Source organism: Syngnathus floridae, chromosome 4 (genome assembly GCF_059516105.1).
Source record: "Syngnathus floridae isolate MCC-2025c chromosome 4, RoL_Sflo_1.0, whole genome shotgun sequence".
Classification (NCBI taxonomy): domain Eukaryota; kingdom Metazoa; phylum Chordata; class Actinopteri; order Syngnathiformes; family Syngnathidae; genus Syngnathus; species Syngnathus floridae.
In genome coordinates this window covers 12148406-12165673 of record NC_142416.1, presented here as the reverse complement: position 1 = coordinate 12165673, position 17268 = coordinate 12148406, and the positions used below count along the sequence as shown (strand labels likewise).

Sequence of the window (17268 nt, the reverse complement as noted above, 5' to 3'; positions counted from 1 at the left end):
ATTTAAAGGAAAAAAACATGACAGTGATTGCAGCTGTAAAAGTTAGAAACATGATCCGCTTGATAAACTGTGGAGCCCTTTACATAGACTATCTCAAGCATTTTACACATTACGGACAAAGAAATGTACCGATATTGGGTGTCTCTGATCAAATTCTTTGCTGGTTTGATAGTATTTATAGAGTTGAAATGATGCTAACGCCTTGTCTTCCAGCATTATAAACAGCATGGTGTTAAACTGACTCCAAAGAAATGTGAGCTGTTCAGGCGCAAAGTCAAGTTCCGGGGGAAGTTAGTTGGTTGGTATCGTAGCATACCAGCTCTATAGCCTGGTCAGTCCTCCCAGTTAACCTGTGCATCAATGTTTGGCATTGCTGTTTTCTGTGCAAAATCCTTCACCTGTAGTGATGAAATTATTTCATCAACTTCATTTGGAGAGCTAAGCTTTGATGTCTGCTGCCCTCGTGTGACGCAATTGATAATTACAGTTATTTATTATTCCTTGTTCAAATTCAATTGTGCATAAATTATATTGTATATTTGTTCGGTCTTTGACAGCCTCCTTTTATGTGACAAAACAACACCGTTCCTCATAAATGAAAATATGCAGTGATGCAATAATAACAATTTTGTTGTTTTCAGGACTATTCAAAATCACTGCGGACTCACACAGATATGTTTGTACATGTTTTATTAGGTGCTAATTTTAGTTATATAATCTGTGGTGCACAAACAAAAAAGAAGAACACACTGCAAGTCTTGACAATACCAAACATCCAAATAACACTAATATTGGATTTCAAACGGGTAAATACATACTGCATCTATGTGGACTCCTGTATATACAGGTCCACTGATGCATGGACATCAGTAGTGAAAAGAAAAACATTTAAACGGTCCCTTTGTATAATATTATTTTATGTTAGATAAATTAATAAATTGATTAAATGATGTATTCCAACAAAAAATATTTATTACATTTAATATATAATGTAAAAAACTCAGAATTATTTCTGTTAAAGTGATATAGCCCAAATCTACATTTGTAAATAACACTTACATTGTGTTAACTACAAAATGATATTAAAAGCACCCTATTTAAAAAAAATCCACAATTTAAGGAAAATAATGACGAGTGAAAATAAGCCTAAAAAATAATTTAAAGTAATGACAATTCGACTGCTTCACCCTGAATAAAAAAAAAATCACAATTGAACAAGAACAGTATTTGTTTCTCTCACTCTTTCATTCTCTCGCACTCTGACATGAACACACATGCACAAACACATACCCAACACACACTTCCACAGACAATAAACCTCTGTGTGCTGTCAACCCACTCAAGTCACCATTACACACATGCAGAGGCTGAGTGAAATTTGACAAATGCACTTTATGCTACACGCATTAGTAAACAGCACAGCAATTAACACCCTCAAATAAAACCATTTATGAATTTATTTTTTTATCCTGATGTGATTCATGAGTTGTTCATGCAAAACAAAACATATGACGGTCAAAATTCAAACAGCTGGTACATCCGATAAAATCAAACACCTCTTAGACATAAGCTTTTTCCTGTGGCTTTGCTTCTGATCCCGCTGCCCCCGAATGTGGGTTATCTTTTGGCGCTCTTCTAACAGGCAGTGCTCCTCTTCCTTTTGGAGAAGAACCAACGTGCAGTAGCACGCCCCCTAGCAACAGAAGCACACTGGCCACCCAGCCCAGATAGAGTGCTGGTCCCAGCTCTCTCTTTAGAGGTGCTGCAACATTTTGATCGTAAAAGTCCCTGATGACTGCATAGGCGGTCCAACATATGGGAATCAAGAAAGCCAAACCAGCCACAATGAAGAGCACCCCTGCAAGCCTGCTCAGTCGATCCTTGAGCGCTTGGTTAGCATCACCAAGGCAGTGGGTGCACTTTGCCCCCATCACCCCGAGTAGGAGGGCCAGAATGCAGAGGAGCAGAGAGAGGACAGTGAGGCTCCGTGCGGCTTGAGTGGACGTGGGCAGAGCCAGCGTTGAGTCGTACGTCTTACACTGGATCTGACCTGTGGTCTGAGATAGGCAGTTCATCCACAGTCCTTCCCACATCACCTGGGCGATCACCAGTTCCCCACCCACGAAGGCGGACACGCGCCACAGAGGCGCCGCGCACACCAGAATCCCACACACCCAGCCAAGCACTGCCAACACCAAACCCAGCAGTTGAAGACTCGTCGACGCCATCTTTGCTGGAAAAAGCCCAAGGTCTCACTTTGAAAGAACTCTCATACAAAACTCCCTAGGAAGCCTTAGCGTGAAGAAGTCCTGGAAAGATGAATGTCAAAAGACACCCAGATGAGTCCACTTCTTCAATACAGTGATCTGCAGAGATAACATGTATTGGCCATTTAAAATCAAACTTCAAAAATTGCATGTGAGTACTGAAAAGATTATGCTCCAAATCACAGCCATCAACAACAAAGCCTGTATGTCTCATGGTTGCTAAAAACAGGATCGAGTTGACATCAGGAACAATGGGATTGATAACTTCTCTATGATTTTCTGGCAGGGATTTAGGGTCAGATGAAAATTATAGTCTTTTCCTCTCCAAATTTCCAACCCTTGTCTCCTCGTTATTACAGTAGTGCCCTATCATTGCTTTACTATCACCAATCGCTCCTATGAGTCAGTATGTTCGAAACAGTACGAAGTGTTACGACAAATAAAAAGAAACTAACAATTTGTAGAGTTAAGTTACTTGATAAAAAAATAGCAAACCAATCTCTTTTCTAAAATGTATTAATCTAGTAAATGCAAGTTTCTTACCGTTTTGATTGGGTCAAATGTGAGTGTCCTCACAGTCTTTGACTCTTCTCTAATGACTGACCAGATTATTTGCGCAGGCCTCGTGCTGAAGAGTGTAGGAGGGCTGCAGTGTGTCATACTGCATACTTAATACTCACACGCAGAAAGTTATGCCACAAATGACAACACAAGGAGACTTTGTTAGAGACGCATGCTTCAGAAGAAAATCCCAATGATGGCTACCCATTATGTCATTTGTCTGAAGATAGAGTATTTGTTGTGCTAAGTTCATTTTATTTTCCTGAATTTTTGTAAAATTAAGCACGGTGTTTAAAAGAAGAAGAATGGTAATCTTGCAAAGTTCATGATCAAAGTTGTGGTTGAAATAAGCGGGTCAAAATACTATATAGCCCGAACTTTCAAATTCAGGTCCAGAAAGTAGAGAGCATGCCACAGTTTAAACAACTGGTGCTTTTATCAACCTTGACCTCATTTACTTGCCAGCTCAGTTGATTAGAAGTACCTGTGGCTAAAGCAAACTGTGGCAGACTTTTTACTTCTACTTACCCTACCAGGAAGAAACACTACAACCAAAAAAATAATCATATGCTTTTAAAATACTGTAAATATTTTTCTGACAATGTCAATAACATCAACAATATAATATTAAAAAGGCAAAATTCACGTTCTGTTGGCCCTCATGTGATGGATAAATTCTGTGACCTCTTGTTGCACACTCATTGAAGTCACGAATAAGGTCACAGTAGTCTCAGTGGTCTCTCTCCCAGGAATCCAATCTTTTTCCTGCATTCTTATGTTTTGTGTTTGAGCGACGTATATTGTGAGGTTACTCCTCAGGATGTTTCCCCTCTCAGTCTTAAATACAAATGTCGGCCAACAGACATTACCCATTGTCTTTCATTTCCTTAAGGGAAGCAAGCTTGTAATGTTTCTAAGTACAGCACATGACTGCTTCAATAAAGGATACGACTAAAATGATTATTTAGCACAGTTGTGACACTTGAATAAAGCTGCTGTAATGTGCTTCATTTATTTAGATTCACACTGTAACTTAAAGGTGAGAATTATCATAGCGTTCACAGTTTAAATGAGAGTTCGTATCGCGAGGTCGTTGCATAGTTCAATGAAAATGATTTAATTCTGTAAATAAATGATGCCGAAATAATATAATTCACTCATTTACAGTCAAAACAAATACTGGATGCTGAATACGGAGCATCATGTCCTTGGCACTGACCTCCTTCTATATTGGAAAATCAGATTTAGCTTTGCATCTAATTCCTTTCCAAAACCAAAGAGCAGCTAAGCCACATAAAACTCCCAAGAGTAGAGTAGGCGCTCCAAGCGCCAGTGCCACAGTGGTCTCGGCCCCCACCGCGATCACCATGCCAGCCAACACCAGCACCACGGCGGCCGCTGAGGCCACACGGATGTTCCTTCTTTTCGACTTTTTCTTCTTTTCCTTCTCTCTCTCTTGCCTCTCCCTCTCCGCATCCCACACTTTTCTCTCCTCCTCCTTCTTCTCTTCCTCCTCTTGTTTCTTCCGTTCTTCTTCCTCTTTGAGCTTGCTTTGGGCTTTCTCGTACATTTCGTTTGTGTAATGTTTCCCGCCGTTGTCTTGTATCATTTCCTTGATCATGGTAACAAGCTCTTTGACCTGGACTCGATCATCTGCGTCGTTGTTGTTGAAGGCGTGATATCTACGTCCGAACGTGATGGAGAGTCTACGCAGCTCCTTGCACTCCTTTAGGGCGTTGTCAGCTTTGGCCTGGTCTTTGCATGTGAATAGCATGATGGTGTACATGGATGCATCATCGCCAAAGTTATCCTGGATCCACTTCACAGCATTTCTCTCCTCCTCAGTGAACCTCACGCCAAGCCTGATCACGAGTAGGAAGGCGTGAGGGCCCGGCACCGACATCTTGACACATTCTTCAATTCTTGACTTTAATTCTTCCTCCGTGATGGCCGTGTCAAACAGGCCCGGTGTGTCAATGACCTGCACCGCGGTGCCATCCACTTCCCCGCTCTGCGTCTCACAGTGTTTGGTCACCGACACCGGGCTCGGATCCTCTCTGAAGGCAGCTCGGCCAAGTATGGTGTTTCCTGTTGCGCTCTTCCCAGATCCAGTCTTCCCCACTAGGACTATTCGAAGACCTCCAGACAGATCTACAGCTGTAAATGAGATCACGATGTAGTCATTAAGCCTGACCATATCTTTCAATTTACAAGGCTGATTGTGATTTTGTATAAACAGCATTCTAACTGCAACTGAAGAATTAGGTCCAAAAAGTATGACACAGAGCCCAAAAAAATATATATATATATATAATAAAAAAAGATAATAAAATAAATAAAATATTATAAAAAATATATACATTATGACCATCTTTAAAACAAGAGTAATACATTTCTATAATTTTACTGAACAGTTAGAATGTAATAAGATTTCACTTTAATACTTCTCCAATTGTGTGACTCAATATAAAGACTGTAATGTGGAAAAAGGTGGAATATTTCACACAGGGAGGATATATAGAATAAGCATACCATCAACGTTATGCAGACCACACCCATCGGATCGAGGTAGAGTTTTCTGCTTCTTTTCTCGCAACGGTATTGCTGAAAGGTCAAATAATCACGTAGACACACCAAGGGAAATGCATTATTCATCATTGTTCACATTTCTGTTTCTCTGTCTTGATTATCATAATCAAAGTACGGTAGAAAGGGCAGTTAACCATCATACAATCAATCTGTTATTTCTGATCAAACCTTTGTCTTACCTTCTGCCATTACTTTAAATTTAATTTCCAGTGAGCCAATCTTCCTCCAGATTTGAATTGAGAATCTATTTAGCTTCTCAAGCCAGCTTTGCCCGTTTGTTTGACTGGCAAACTTCTGGAATCCCGGGATCAGCACAGGGGCTTCCTATTTCCTTGTATTGTCTTTAAATTCAATTTGAGACTGAATCCCCACATTAGCAGTCCAGCACGCTCTGTATAACTGAAGAGGGTTGGAAAATCAACACAACTTCCATATTTTGATATTATAAAAGTAAACACATGACCAGCACTCCTCCTCTTCAATTAATTAACATTAGTTGATTTGACTTGTCCTTTTGCTGAGCCGGTTTGTTGAGAGGGGAGGGAGAAGACATCACATCCTTCCTTTGGTGACTTCCCCTCCCCTCAAAAGCCAGACATTATAATATCTTCAGTCAAGCCTGGAGTGGCCCCTCTAGGGCATCAGGAGAATTCCCACTCAGCTGGGAATTTGTGCTTTTCATAGACCTTTCTGAGATGCCGCTTTCTCGTTGCAACAACATTTCTACTGGGAAACTCTATGGTTCATCATACTTTAGAATTCTATGCCGTTCTCATGCAAAGTGTAATATACAATACACAAAAATCACATGATCTTGTAACACAGATTTGTTTTCTCATTTTTGTGACAGTCTCCCCAGTTTCCAGTCACCTTAGAAAGCAGCATTTCATTCAAATTCAACTTTTAATATTAGGGGACGCCCAAGGCTTGTAAAATCCAAATCATTTGTTTCCAATAGCAGCACATAAAGGCCTTGGTAGTACAGTACCATACTATGAAGCATATCAACACCTGTACTTTAATCTACAGTCGATGACTGAAAAGGAAAATTCTCACGAAAAGCAGCTCTAAAGTAGATTTGTACAGTTTTGTTGCAAAACCCAGTTAGGTTTTGTATTTATTTGTGCTACTGATTACAATCAACACTCCCAGTAATATGCAACAGCATCATCAGCATCTTTAATTTGACCTAGTTAACTAAGAAAATGCACATAATTGTACAATAAACAAAAGCAATTGGAAATTAGTATTAGTACAACCATGTAGTATAACAAAGACACATTGCACATAATTGTACAATTAAAAAAAGCAATTGGAAATTAGTATTAGTACAATCATGCAGTATAGAAAACACACATTGACCACAAGCAGTAATTAATAAGATAAGATGAGTGGGTTGGACACTGACAGGTGGCAGGCTTATTTGTTTACGTATGTGCTTGTTGTTTGCTTCTGATTGAGCTGCCCTTTCATATACTTGCGTGACTATTTGTCCACATATCTCTGCTGAATGATATCTCCCAGCTGCTGTGAACTAGGGACTGAATGGACTGTTGACAAACTCAACGCCCTCACAATGATGCTAACATTTCCACCAGATGTCTGATGTCATACTGACTAAAAAGCTGTTAAGGTTATGATCCATCTGTGCTATGTCTGTGATACAAGTATATATTTAAATGCTGAGCAAGGTTTGCACCCAGAAGCAGTCAAAACAATATTTGTTTGGATAATTTCCTGTTTGTACAAGCTCAAGAAGCACTGTATTTAGAAACTGAATTTTTATGACAAAATATATTGATTTTTAAGAATTATATTATTAAACATGGGCATGGATAATGCAGCAGTGTTACATTCTTTAATAGAAAGAAAACACTGATGAGCTCAACAAAATCAAAACACCTCAAAAAAGGAAAAGACAAATAGTCATTGCTCAAAGAATCATAGAAAGACTTGCATTATTTCAGCAGAAAAATGAGCAATAATGCTTATATTGTTCAATAAAATCAATAGCTATTTTTATTGCAAAAAAAAATAAAATGGTACACGCAGACGGACATATGGATGGACGGACGGCCGGATGGACAGACGGATTGATAGATGGATAGCTGAATGGTAAAAGGGCGGAAAATCACAACAGCTTCAACTAAAAAGTTAAAAAATTACAAAGGCACAGTCCAAGCATCGTTATCATCATTTTTCTTTTTCCATCAATGAAATATAATACAAGACTGAACTGAGCATGAATTTCTCTGAGTAGCTGAGTTTGCCATATGTGGCATCAATCAGTGAAATTTGATGCTGCATATTCGCAAACTGTTTACCTTTTGCATTTCCAACCCCACTATGGGAGAACACAGTGTGACTTCTCATTGTTTACAGATGGCTGTTCACCTGTTCAAATGTGTGTGGTTTTGTCCGTGAGTACATAATTGACACTAAAGTGTGCACTCCACCTTACTCTAGGCACAATATGTGTCTCATATATAACTAAAGATCACCTACCACTAAAATGAATGGCTGAAACCAGTCAACGCATTTTTATGTTTCCATCAATGCAGCTGCTATTACTATTATCTATTTATTTATTTAGATCTAGTGAATACGACGGGCCGTGATAATCATGGGGGTTGGGATTAATTGTTGTATGAATTTTACAATTAAAATCAATTAACGTGACTAATTTCATTACGCAGACTCATTGGTTGCTGCAAGCTGCTCCGAATCTTCCTCAAGGGAAAAAAACAGAATAAAAAAGTCAAGTCGTTAACTTGACTAAGATTTAATTGCATACTGGTTAAGAGTGGCTCTAGGAACACAAGACGATTAAATGACTGGGCAATCCTATTTCTTTGTCACTGCTGTTTTTATGTCCTAAAACACAACATTGTCTTTATTTGTTGAATATAGTGATTTTTTTGATTTTTTTTTATTCACTAACTTGAGCTTTTTTACTATACGGGCAACACAATATCATGACGATTATTGCATCGTGAGCTTCATGTCGTGATCAAATTGTGACATTTGGATATAGGTCGACAAGACAAATAAGGCGACGAGTTGACTACTCTGTACAAATCCTAACGCATATAAACACAGAGACACACAAATAATGAGTTGAAAGGAAAATAACAGACTTCTTCAAAACTGAGAAAAACACAAGATTTATTCTAATTTCATGTGACGTGCAACCGAGAAAACACACTTTCTGCAAAACGTCAGAAATAAAGTTTTTCATGTCAGAGGATGTTTTTTTTTTTTTTTTTTTTACAGTGTGTTTGGTCTCTCACTGTATCTGACATCTTTCTTTTGTTTTGCCGGTCTTGTGTACACTTTGTGGTCCAGTGACTTGTCGTAGCTCAGCGCTGAAGCTCGGCCTACTGGCCAGCGGGTACAGCAGGCCGCAGGCATCATCGTCCCCCATCAATTGGACTGGAAGGTGACCGGTGCGCATGGCTTGATATGAATGGAGTGATAATTTGCGGTGTTGTGACGGTCCAGTTTCAGCCGGGAGCCCGCCTCGCTTTGCCATAGCCTCAAATACTTTCTCCAAATTGGTGCTGTCCTTTGCTGAGGTTTCAAAGTAGGCGCAGTTTTCACCAAGAGCACGGAGCACCTCTGCACGGGAGACTTCCCTCTCACCTTCCTGGAGATCGACTTTATTAGCGCAGACCACTAAGGGGAGCTTCTGCTGAGTAAAATTGTGTGGGGCTTTAGTTAGTTTGGATTTGGCTGCCAGGATCTCCCGTCTGAGAGCGCAGACTTCTTCAAACGAGCTTCTGTCATTCACGCTGAAGACAAGCAAAAAAATGTCCCCTGTAGAAACAACAATATGGATTTATTACTTTCAATTAGTAATTTATACTTTTCATCATGGGTGTCAAATTCATTTTATGGGAAAATATCATAGCTTGAAACAATACTTCCTTGACTTCTGTTCAAATCTAGTTACGCATATGTGATACAGTCAAATACAAGCGCAATTATTTAATATAATTGTGTAATGCCGCATACTCTAGTCGCATGCCACTGACTCTACCCTTCAATTCCTAAAATGGCAGTTGACAACAATTTCCTAAAAAGACAAAATTTACACTGTTGATTCTGTTCATTTTAAATGTGATTAAATCTTTGGATGTTTACACAAATACCAATCTGTTTGCTTGGCATTGTGTTCACTCAATATATTAAACAAAGAATGTAAAAAAACAAAGGCAGTACCTATCCAATTGATTTTTGGCACAGGGTATATTACAGCATAGCAATCAAATGAGAGATTATCATGGCTGCTGTGAGGAATTGTCACTTTGTCTGAAAATGTTTATTTATTCATTAGAAATATTTCATTCCATCTCTGTAGGACAGCAACCTGCTGTGACTGGCAGAACGTTTAAATGCTCTTCTATCAGATACAAGATCACCTTCAAAAACACCTGTTGTCATTCATACAACAGAATAGCCTCCTGCAAATGTTTACATTGGCCAAAATTGTGAGTAAATTGACACGAAATTTCAGAATTCACTTTTGAGTCTGATTTTTACCATGTATGAGTGCCTTAATGGGGAAATACGACGTGCAATATGATAAATACTAATATACGCACCAGTAAGGATAGACAATCGCCGCTTGGCTGGGAAGTCCCTCTCCCCGGATGCATCTAAAACATCAATTTGGTAAGTTTCCCCGCGTATGCGGAACAGTTTTCGGACAAAATCCTCGGACGTGGGCTGGTACTCCTCCACGAATCCATCTCGCAAGTACCGCCGCAGGATGGAGGTCTTGCCGACTCTTGGCGCGCCAAGAACCACGATGCGTTTACAGTTTTGAGGCTTGGTAGAGAATGAATGCTCATGTCGGGGTTCTTGACCTATTTGCCGTCGACGCGTTTGGCAATGAAGAAGCAAAGCTGCCAGCTGGTCAAGTGGAGAACTCTTGCACATCTCACAGTTAGTCGGCTGTCTCGTGGTTGCGCCCGGGCGCGTCTTCTTGTCCTGCCGCCACTGAGACGTGGCTACTTTAAGTATCCCCAAACCTACTTTGATCCCCGACAAATTGAGGTTTTGCGATGCGTTTTTGTACGCCAACAGGACTTTGGAGGACCCAGAACTCTGCGCGTCTCTGCTGTCAATGAGCTGGGGGCTATCCGGAGAAGAGCATGTGCAAAATTCCTGGTGTGTCTTTGCACCTGTAGATATGCTCCCAATTTCCATCGTTTCTGTAAAATGTTCTATCCGTGTGTTAAAGAGCGTGCTATTATTTGGCTTCGTGACGCCTCTGTTCTGCTCATTTATAGCCTCAACCACGTGATCCATCTGCGTGCGTCATGATGCTCGCCGGAGTGCGTTTTTCACCAAGCACTCAAGACCTTTTGAGTGATGTTCTGAATCTTCTGGAAAACCTGAATGATATCACTGAAGTGACTCATTAAGATTTAAATTCTCTGGCGAGCAAATTGATTTTTTTTTAAAATTATATTCACTTTATTTAAATAAGAATTTTGGCCTGCACAATAATGTGTTTTTGCAAAGCATTGGTGATTTCTAAAATTGCAGTGTAACAGTAACAGGTCACTGCATTTCCCAATGAAGGACCGCTACGATTTGTAATTTACATTCTCTCGTCACTCACCGACGTGTGTCAAATATAAGTGTGCTGCAGCACTAAGCATTACGGTAAACACGTGTGCGCAGTTGCTAAGTGCCTTTGACAACAATCCAACATGCGCAGCTCACTGCCTGACAACGGCAAGTATTTGAGTGAAAACTAAAGAGTAAAAGAGTTATGTTCAGTAACTCTGCTTGTTTGTGAATTATTTGTATGGGTGATGGTTTTGTTCTATTTTGGGTGTAACGGATGTATATCCCCGTGAATAGTTATATCCAATGCATAAAGACGTCATTGAAACGAGCAGCGTAATAATGACGCAATCCAAATATCTTTCCTGCACAGTAACGAATCCTGCAATATGTTGAGTATCCGTACATGTGTCATTGCTCACTTTGGAACGTTGCTGGGATACATCAATGTATTTACCATCTTGGATGTGGCAGATCTTGCCAGTCTAAACTATTGCATGAAGTCGTGAACTCTATAAAGCATCTTTGTACATAGTAGTGATGTTATCACAATTTTCAAATATTTTTTGTGCGGTGCTACATAGAGGAATGGGTAGAACTACACAAAGAGAAAGAGTGCTACTAAACGTTTGCCAAAAATTGTGGTTTGTGAGATTTTGATGATCTATTCCAGCTCACTACTGTTTTTGATTTTCCGTTGCAGATTCATAAAACAGCAAGCCACAAACAACAGACAACAAGCCTATGGCTCACGCGTTCAAAAATCAGGCAGCAGATGTGAGCAAAAACGCTCATCCACTGACTCGGCACCTTGCATCTCAATCGTTGATGCATTTAGGTGTGTTGTGTTCAAAATGGCACAATTCTCAGCGCGGATGTTGTACTTATGGAGAAAATGTGTCTATTCTGCATGTCTTCAGGATCTGAAGGCTTTCAGTACGATGATAGTGGGATGCTTCTTCCTCATAGCATCCTGGGTACTTTGGATGGCTTTCGAAAGTACCTGGAGATGAGAGGAGAGACAGAGGTGAATTCTAAATGTTACTTTTACATTGATACATATTACATTTATAAATATATCTTTGCACGTCCTTGCATGAATTTTTCTAAAATTATTCCAATGATTATTTTTTTAATCTTTGGTTCCATGTTAAACCTCTTCCAGTTGGTTAGAAAAATACCCAATTCTAGAAGAGACCCTCCATCCCAGGTCCTAAGGATGCAGCCTCCCGAGGGAGTACAGAACCAGCAAGATGTTCCTTCAGGCCAAAGAAACATCCAAGCTAATGCCCTGCAGAATTGGGATGAATACATAAGGCAGCGCAAACGACAACAGAACAACTTATCTGGTGAGCTGATTAAAAATATAAATATATTTCCTGTCAAAGCATTTGGTGAACCCTTGGTGTTTTTTTTATTTATTTTGACAATCCCATTTGTCTCCAGGACGCCTCCACAGGCCAGTAGAAAACTTACTGATGAACCGAGATTACCCTTTCAAAGAACTAGAGCAGCAAAGAGAGCTTCTACGTCGAGTCTTGCCACTCGTCCAGTCAGGATATGTATGACCCAATTTTTTATCTGTTTTGTAATCTGGATCTGTTTGATGTCACTTGCCAAATAATAAAATATAGAGATTTATTTTGACTGTCTTGATAGGATCTTCAACCTCGTGTATTTTTGCTTCAATGCCATATAGGGGGACCGTGTGGGAAGTGAATTTTGGAGTTTCCCCCAACGGTATGGAAATGAATTAAGTGGCATCAGAGCCACTCTGACACAGACGGAACGAGGCATTCGGAAACCTGTCACGATTATTGGACAACCACACAGCATACTGCAGGAATCTGGTAAAGTATCACACACAGAGTCACACACACACAAACACACACACATGCACACACTGCATAAAAACAGATCCAAGCAATGCGAGTGACATACTGCGACGAGTTTAGTGACACCTAACGGGGGAAGCTCAACATTGCAATATAGAAAATATTTCAGTTAAGGAGCTTCTAGATACCGATTTATTAACCATAACAGAACCATAATAATGAGTCTGGTGATTACTGTTATTTTTGAGCAACTGTGTTATAAATCTTCGTTTGGCATTGCAATTATACAATAGTGAGTCTAGTGCACAATAGTGCTACCTTCCATTCCCAACGCCTGACATACTGTAGTGGCTGAGCATTAATACAATTGGCCAAAGCCTTATTTTTTTATTTATTTAGTTTGTTTTTTTTATCCTTCTGGGCAATGCTTAGGAATCACTTGTGCTGAGTTGCTGTATCCAGCTTCTCAGATTGTGGACCCAAATAAGGACATGCATCAACGTGCACTTCAAGAAGTCCTGCAGGGCTTGGAAATCAACAAGAAGGTAATGCAAATTAATCTATGCATTTCATCCCCAAATGCGTTTTCTATATGTCAGTCTGGTTCACTGACATATCAATGCAATCTTCTCTTCTGATTTGGTGTTTTACTTTATACGTACGTAATGCCAACTTGAAATGTTTAACATTTAAAGTGATGCTACTAAAGTCTCCAAGAAATTTCAGTGTTTGCATATTTTATTTAAAAAAATCAACCACAGAACTGACACAAAAATATTCAAGTTCTTACATATGCAGTGAAATTCCTTTTTTATGTGTTACGGATGTCCAAGTGTGCCCATGCAGTACTTTTGTGCAACCTAATTAATTTGGCTGAGACAGAAGGGAATGTCCAAATTATCAAAAAAATCTGTTGATTGGCCACATTAGCCAGTTCCCAGCTGAGGTATCAGAACATCAATGTTCTGCATTATAATTATGATATCAGCGGGGGCAACCAGTTCCCAATTACTCGAACGTACCAGGTGCACATTATGGACTCATTTATTCATATTCCACCCTTTTCAATTATTTGTTGACATAAGCAATTATATCAACGTGTTCTATTGAGCTATGAGAATCTTCTGAAACACCAGAAATTATTGCAACATGGTGAGACTTCATGTGTGGTAAAAGATGAAAAATTATTGAATCTGTAATTTGACCTGAGACTAAAAATAGGGAGAATTTTGAGTAAAAAAAAATGCACATACTTTGTACAAAAGGCATGCTTAGAAGATAGAATGTAATCATTTTAATAATCTGAATATGCCATTTTAATTTTAGGATCTCAGTAAACTGGAGGTGATTGGTTCCAGCGTACCTATTGTTAAAGACTCCCACGATGTACTTTTGGGAGAGGAAGAGAACGATTCTGAGATAAAAAATGAGAAAATGTGAGTAATGTGTGTCATCTTGCTCAGGTAACTGCGAGACAATCCTGATATTCATACATCGCTCGAATTGAGGGAAAATTGTTGGCTTACGTTCAATATAACAAATCAATGTGTAATTAAAATAATTTAGAAGCTAATTTTAAAGATATTATTTTTGTTGAATTTCCAGTGTGACATGTAATTTACCACCGTGCTGGATATGGATTTCATATAATTTGTTGCTCTCTTCACTTTATGTGCCAATACCTAATATTTGTTAATAATAATAATAATAATAATAGTAATAATAATAATGACTACCATCCTCAAAAATCTGATTATCAGCGTTTGTATTTTTTGTTTTATTTTCTTCCAGTAAGTCACTGGAAGATCAGTCTGATACTCTCCACATTCCTGCCATGATGTTCGCTGGTCGGCGTGCAAACTGGACCGGAAACACTTCCAGTTTGCAGGTAAAGAATGGCTTTCTTCTGCTATTGTGAGTATATTGGTAGTTCTGTCGAATGTCTCCTACTTTTATCAAATCTTATATGTGTTGACCAGGGAACGGTAGGAATCAGCACGACAGTAGTATTTGAGGCTCCTGTCGGGGAACGAGTTGCGTCTCAACTGGAGATATCAAATGTGGGCTGCACAGCCCTCCTCTTCAGCTGGCAGCAGCTTCCTCGGCAGCAGAACTTCTCAAAACTGCAGTCACATTCAAGCCGCCCACATTTCTACTTCGACACCTCCTCAGGTCACATCATCACTTGTTTGATGGACACTACACGGTTACAGAAATGTATCTTTGACAGTTTTGTCTTAACGTCAAAGCAAGATTCAAATTGCTTAACTTTCCATCATTCTTCTTTTCCATGTAGGGGTCATCCATCCAGGTGAGACCTTGCAGGTGGAGTTCATATTCAAGTCCTCGAGGCCAGGCATTTTAACTGAGCAGTGGCAACTCAAAACCCACCCTTTGCTGCTACAAGGAGCCTCAATTCAGGTCACACTGAAGGGGGTTTCACTTTTTCAGGACAGAACAGCAAGTCAGAGACAATACATAGAGGTATGATCCACACTGTCAGGGGAACAAAGTACATTATTTTACCTTCTGGTATACTCAGTACAGTGGCGCCTTGAGTTACGAGTTTAATTTGTCTGAGAAGGAGTGGAATGCAGAAAAAAAACAGTTGTTATTGTTGTTGGTGGTGTGTCTACAGACGAAGTTGGAAGAGACAGCTCGACTGGAAATTTGCCGGAGGATTGTGTATGAGGTACTGCGGGGAATTCAGACTCCAGAAAGGTCCACTTCTCCTGCAGAGCCATACACGGTACAAAAAAAAAAAATCACCTCTTCATCTAATTTATTAGTGCATAGCTATCTGATGATCTTGAACTTCTCACTAATGCCCCTACACTATAAAAAGAGTTATGTTGCCATGTTACCTAACTGGGTTGATTGAGAGGTTGATTAAATTGTTTAAAATAGGACCTAGCCAAGAGTCTTAAATGACCCAATTACAGAGAGATCCATCATGAAAAGTGTCATTTGAATGATGATAATATGATAATATGACGTTATTTTGTGTGGTTTTGTCCGTGAGTACATAATTGACGCAAAAGTGTGCACTCCACCTTACTCTAGGCAAAATATGTGTCTCTTTTATAACTAAAGATCACCTACCACTAAAATGAATGACTGAAACCAGTCTTAACTAAACTTTACGGCGAACCCATTTTTATGTTTCCATCAATGCAGCTGCTATTACTACTATTACTTATTTATTTATGTATTTATGTATTTATGTATTTATGTATTTATGTATTTATGTATTTATTTATTTATTTATTTATTTATTTATTTGTTTAGATCTAGTGAATTCATGACCCTTTATCCAGTCAAGCTTGCGTTTGATTCTTGCATCATCACGACATCCTGATTCAGACAGGTTGTTTTGGTGAATTTTAGTCCAACATTTTATCCTTCTTTGTATTTAGTTGCAGTATATTGATCAATCAGAGGAGGACCTAAATAAGCTTCTGCAAGAAATGAATCCAGAACACATCTGGGACATCTCTGATACATCCAGACAGGTAGAAACATTATGTGATAATGTCCTTTAATAAGACATATTTATATCCTCTTTATGTTTGCTGTGCTTTCTTTGCCCATTAAACCATTTGAGAAAATAACACAAACTTAGACTGACCAATAGTTTAGTTATGCAAATAAAATGTGAAATTGAGCAAATTTTCACACAGGAGGTTTTAGCCCAATGCCAGCAATTTTATATTCAGTGTTTTTTTTTTTTCCTCTTTCTAACAGATGAGTCACAGGTAAGCTACAACCTACTACTCTCAGGGGAACTATGGTAACAGAAAACTAAAGATTTGGAGCTGCATTGGTCAAAAGCATTTTGCTTTAAACTGCCTCAAACAACACTGTTTCCAATCTCCCAAATTTACTTAAGCGGTAGAAAATGGATGGATGGAAGTCACTCAAGATCTCTAGTTAGAAACAGTTCAGTATTCAGTTAGTCGTCATGACTATAATTATTTTTTTGACAGGTTGATCCTCTGGACGATGAAACGGACTCTCGGCGTGCTTCGATGGATAAGCTCAATGATGATGAGCCAGATGCAAAGTGTGATGACACGCAAGACAACACAGTTGAATGATGGAATGAATGATTTGGGTGCAACAGAAATAGAATGATAAAAGTATACTGGACTACAGTCATATCTCTGTTCAACTTTTATTACATAAAAATATAGGGCCAACATCATTTTGGGGATTGCAATGTCTTGGTGCACCATCTGATATATCCATCCATTTGTTACACTGCAGGACTACAATTTCTCTTTAAATTGTGAAGGCTCAAATATGGGCCGGACCGTGCTCCTATTTAAAGCATCATGATCATGAAGTGTATGAATAAATCTTTCAGTTCTCCCAGTGATGATCCTGGTGAATCCTGACTCATTCATCCTCGCAACAGTCACGACTGTGGGCCGGTGCAG

The 17268-nt window shown here is 39.2% G+C and overlaps 4 protein-coding genes across 7 annotated transcripts; 1 reads left to right on the top strand and 3 right to left on the bottom strand.

The window, feature by feature from the left end:
* Window positions 1-673: 673 nt before the first annotated feature.
* LOC148399157 (claudin-4-like) lies at window positions 674-2955 on the bottom strand. The gene is made up of 2 exons (XM_088373562.1): window positions 2811-2955; window positions 674-2366 (listed from the first exon to the last, which is right to left on the bottom strand). The coding sequence occupies exon 2, from the start codon at window positions 2226-2228 to the stop codon at window positions 1560-1562; it is 669 nt and encodes a 222-aa protein (XP_088229688.1). The 5' UTR covers window positions 2229-2366; window positions 2811-2955; the 3' UTR covers window positions 674-1559.
* A 966-nt stretch (window positions 2956-3921) lies between these two features.
* On the bottom strand, window positions 3922-5928 carry LOC148399156 (GTPase IMAP family member 9-like). The gene is made up of 3 exons (XM_088373560.1): window positions 5597-5928; window positions 5361-5432; window positions 3922-4985 (listed from the first exon to the last, which is right to left on the bottom strand). Exons 1-3 carry the CDS (start codon window positions 5604-5606, stop codon window positions 4054-4056), a joined length of 1014 nt encoding a protein of 337 aa, XP_088229686.1. The 5' UTR covers window positions 5607-5928; the 3' UTR covers window positions 3922-4053.
* Window positions 5929-8565: 2637 nt separating this feature from the next.
* Window positions 8566-10674, bottom strand: rasd2b (RASD family member 2b). The gene is made up of 2 exons (XM_088373559.1): window positions 10022-10674; window positions 8566-9233 (listed from the first exon to the last, which is right to left on the bottom strand). The coding sequence occupies exons 1-2, from the start codon at window positions 10626-10628 to the stop codon at window positions 8704-8706; spliced, it is 1137 nt and encodes a 378-aa protein (XP_088229685.1). The 5' UTR covers window positions 10629-10674; the 3' UTR covers window positions 8566-8703.
* Window positions 10675-11052: 378 nt separating this feature from the next.
* mycbpap (mycbp associated protein) lies at window positions 11053-17210 on the top strand. Of its 4 annotated transcripts, none has more exons than XM_088374381.1 (14): window positions 11053-11162; window positions 11698-11832; window positions 11915-12021; window positions 12160-12343; window positions 12441-12556; window positions 12694-12844; window positions 13262-13374; window positions 14156-14265; window positions 14621-14717; window positions 14809-15001; window positions 15126-15313; window positions 15468-15578; window positions 16246-16341; window positions 16816-17210. In XM_088374381.1, exons 2-14 carry the CDS (start codon window positions 11739-11741, stop codon window positions 16924-16926), a joined length of 1671 nt encoding a protein of 556 aa, XP_088230507.1. In that variant the 5' UTR covers window positions 11053-11162; window positions 11698-11738; the 3' UTR covers window positions 16927-17210. The 4 variants fall into 4 exon arrangements, with proteins under 4 accessions (XP_088230507.1, XP_088230504.1, XP_088230506.1 ...); XM_088374378.1 differs by having other exon boundaries at window positions 14809-15046; XM_088374380.1 differs by lacking the exon at window positions 11053-11162 and adding an exon at window positions 11390-11443 and having other exon boundaries at window positions 14809-15046.
* Window positions 17211-17268: the final 58 nt, after the last annotated feature.

Bases quoted from the DNA above. Each gene is read 5' to 3' on its own strand.
- LOC148399157 (XM_088373562.1), bottom strand. From the start codon at position 2,228: ATGGCGTCGACGAGTCTTCAACTGCTGGGTTTGGTGTTGGCAGTGCTT.
- LOC148399156 (XM_088373560.1), bottom strand. The intron at 4,986-5,360 runs GTATGCTTATTC...TCTCATTTACAG, and splicing joins TGGTCTGCATAACGTTGATG to CTGTAGATCTGTCTGGAGGT.
- rasd2b (XM_088373559.1), bottom strand. From the start codon at position 10,628: ATGGAAATTGGGAGCATATCTACAGGTGCAAAGACACACCAGGAATTT. The intron at 9,234-10,021 runs GTGCGTATATTA...TTGTTTCTACAG, and splicing joins GCGATTGTCTATCCTTACTG to GGGACATTTTTTTGCTTGTC.
- mycbpap (XM_088374378.1), top strand. From the start codon at position 11,739: ATGGCTCACGCGTTCAAAAATCAGGCAGCAGATGTGAGCAAAAACGCT. The intron at 11,833-11,914 runs GTGTGTTGTGTT...GCATGTCTTCAG, and splicing joins TCAATCGTTGATGCATTTAG to GATCTGAAGGCTTTCAGTAC. The intron at 13,375-14,155 runs GTAATGCAAATT...TTTTAATTTTAG, and splicing joins GCTTGGAAATCAACAAGAAG to GATCTCAGTAAACTGGAGGT.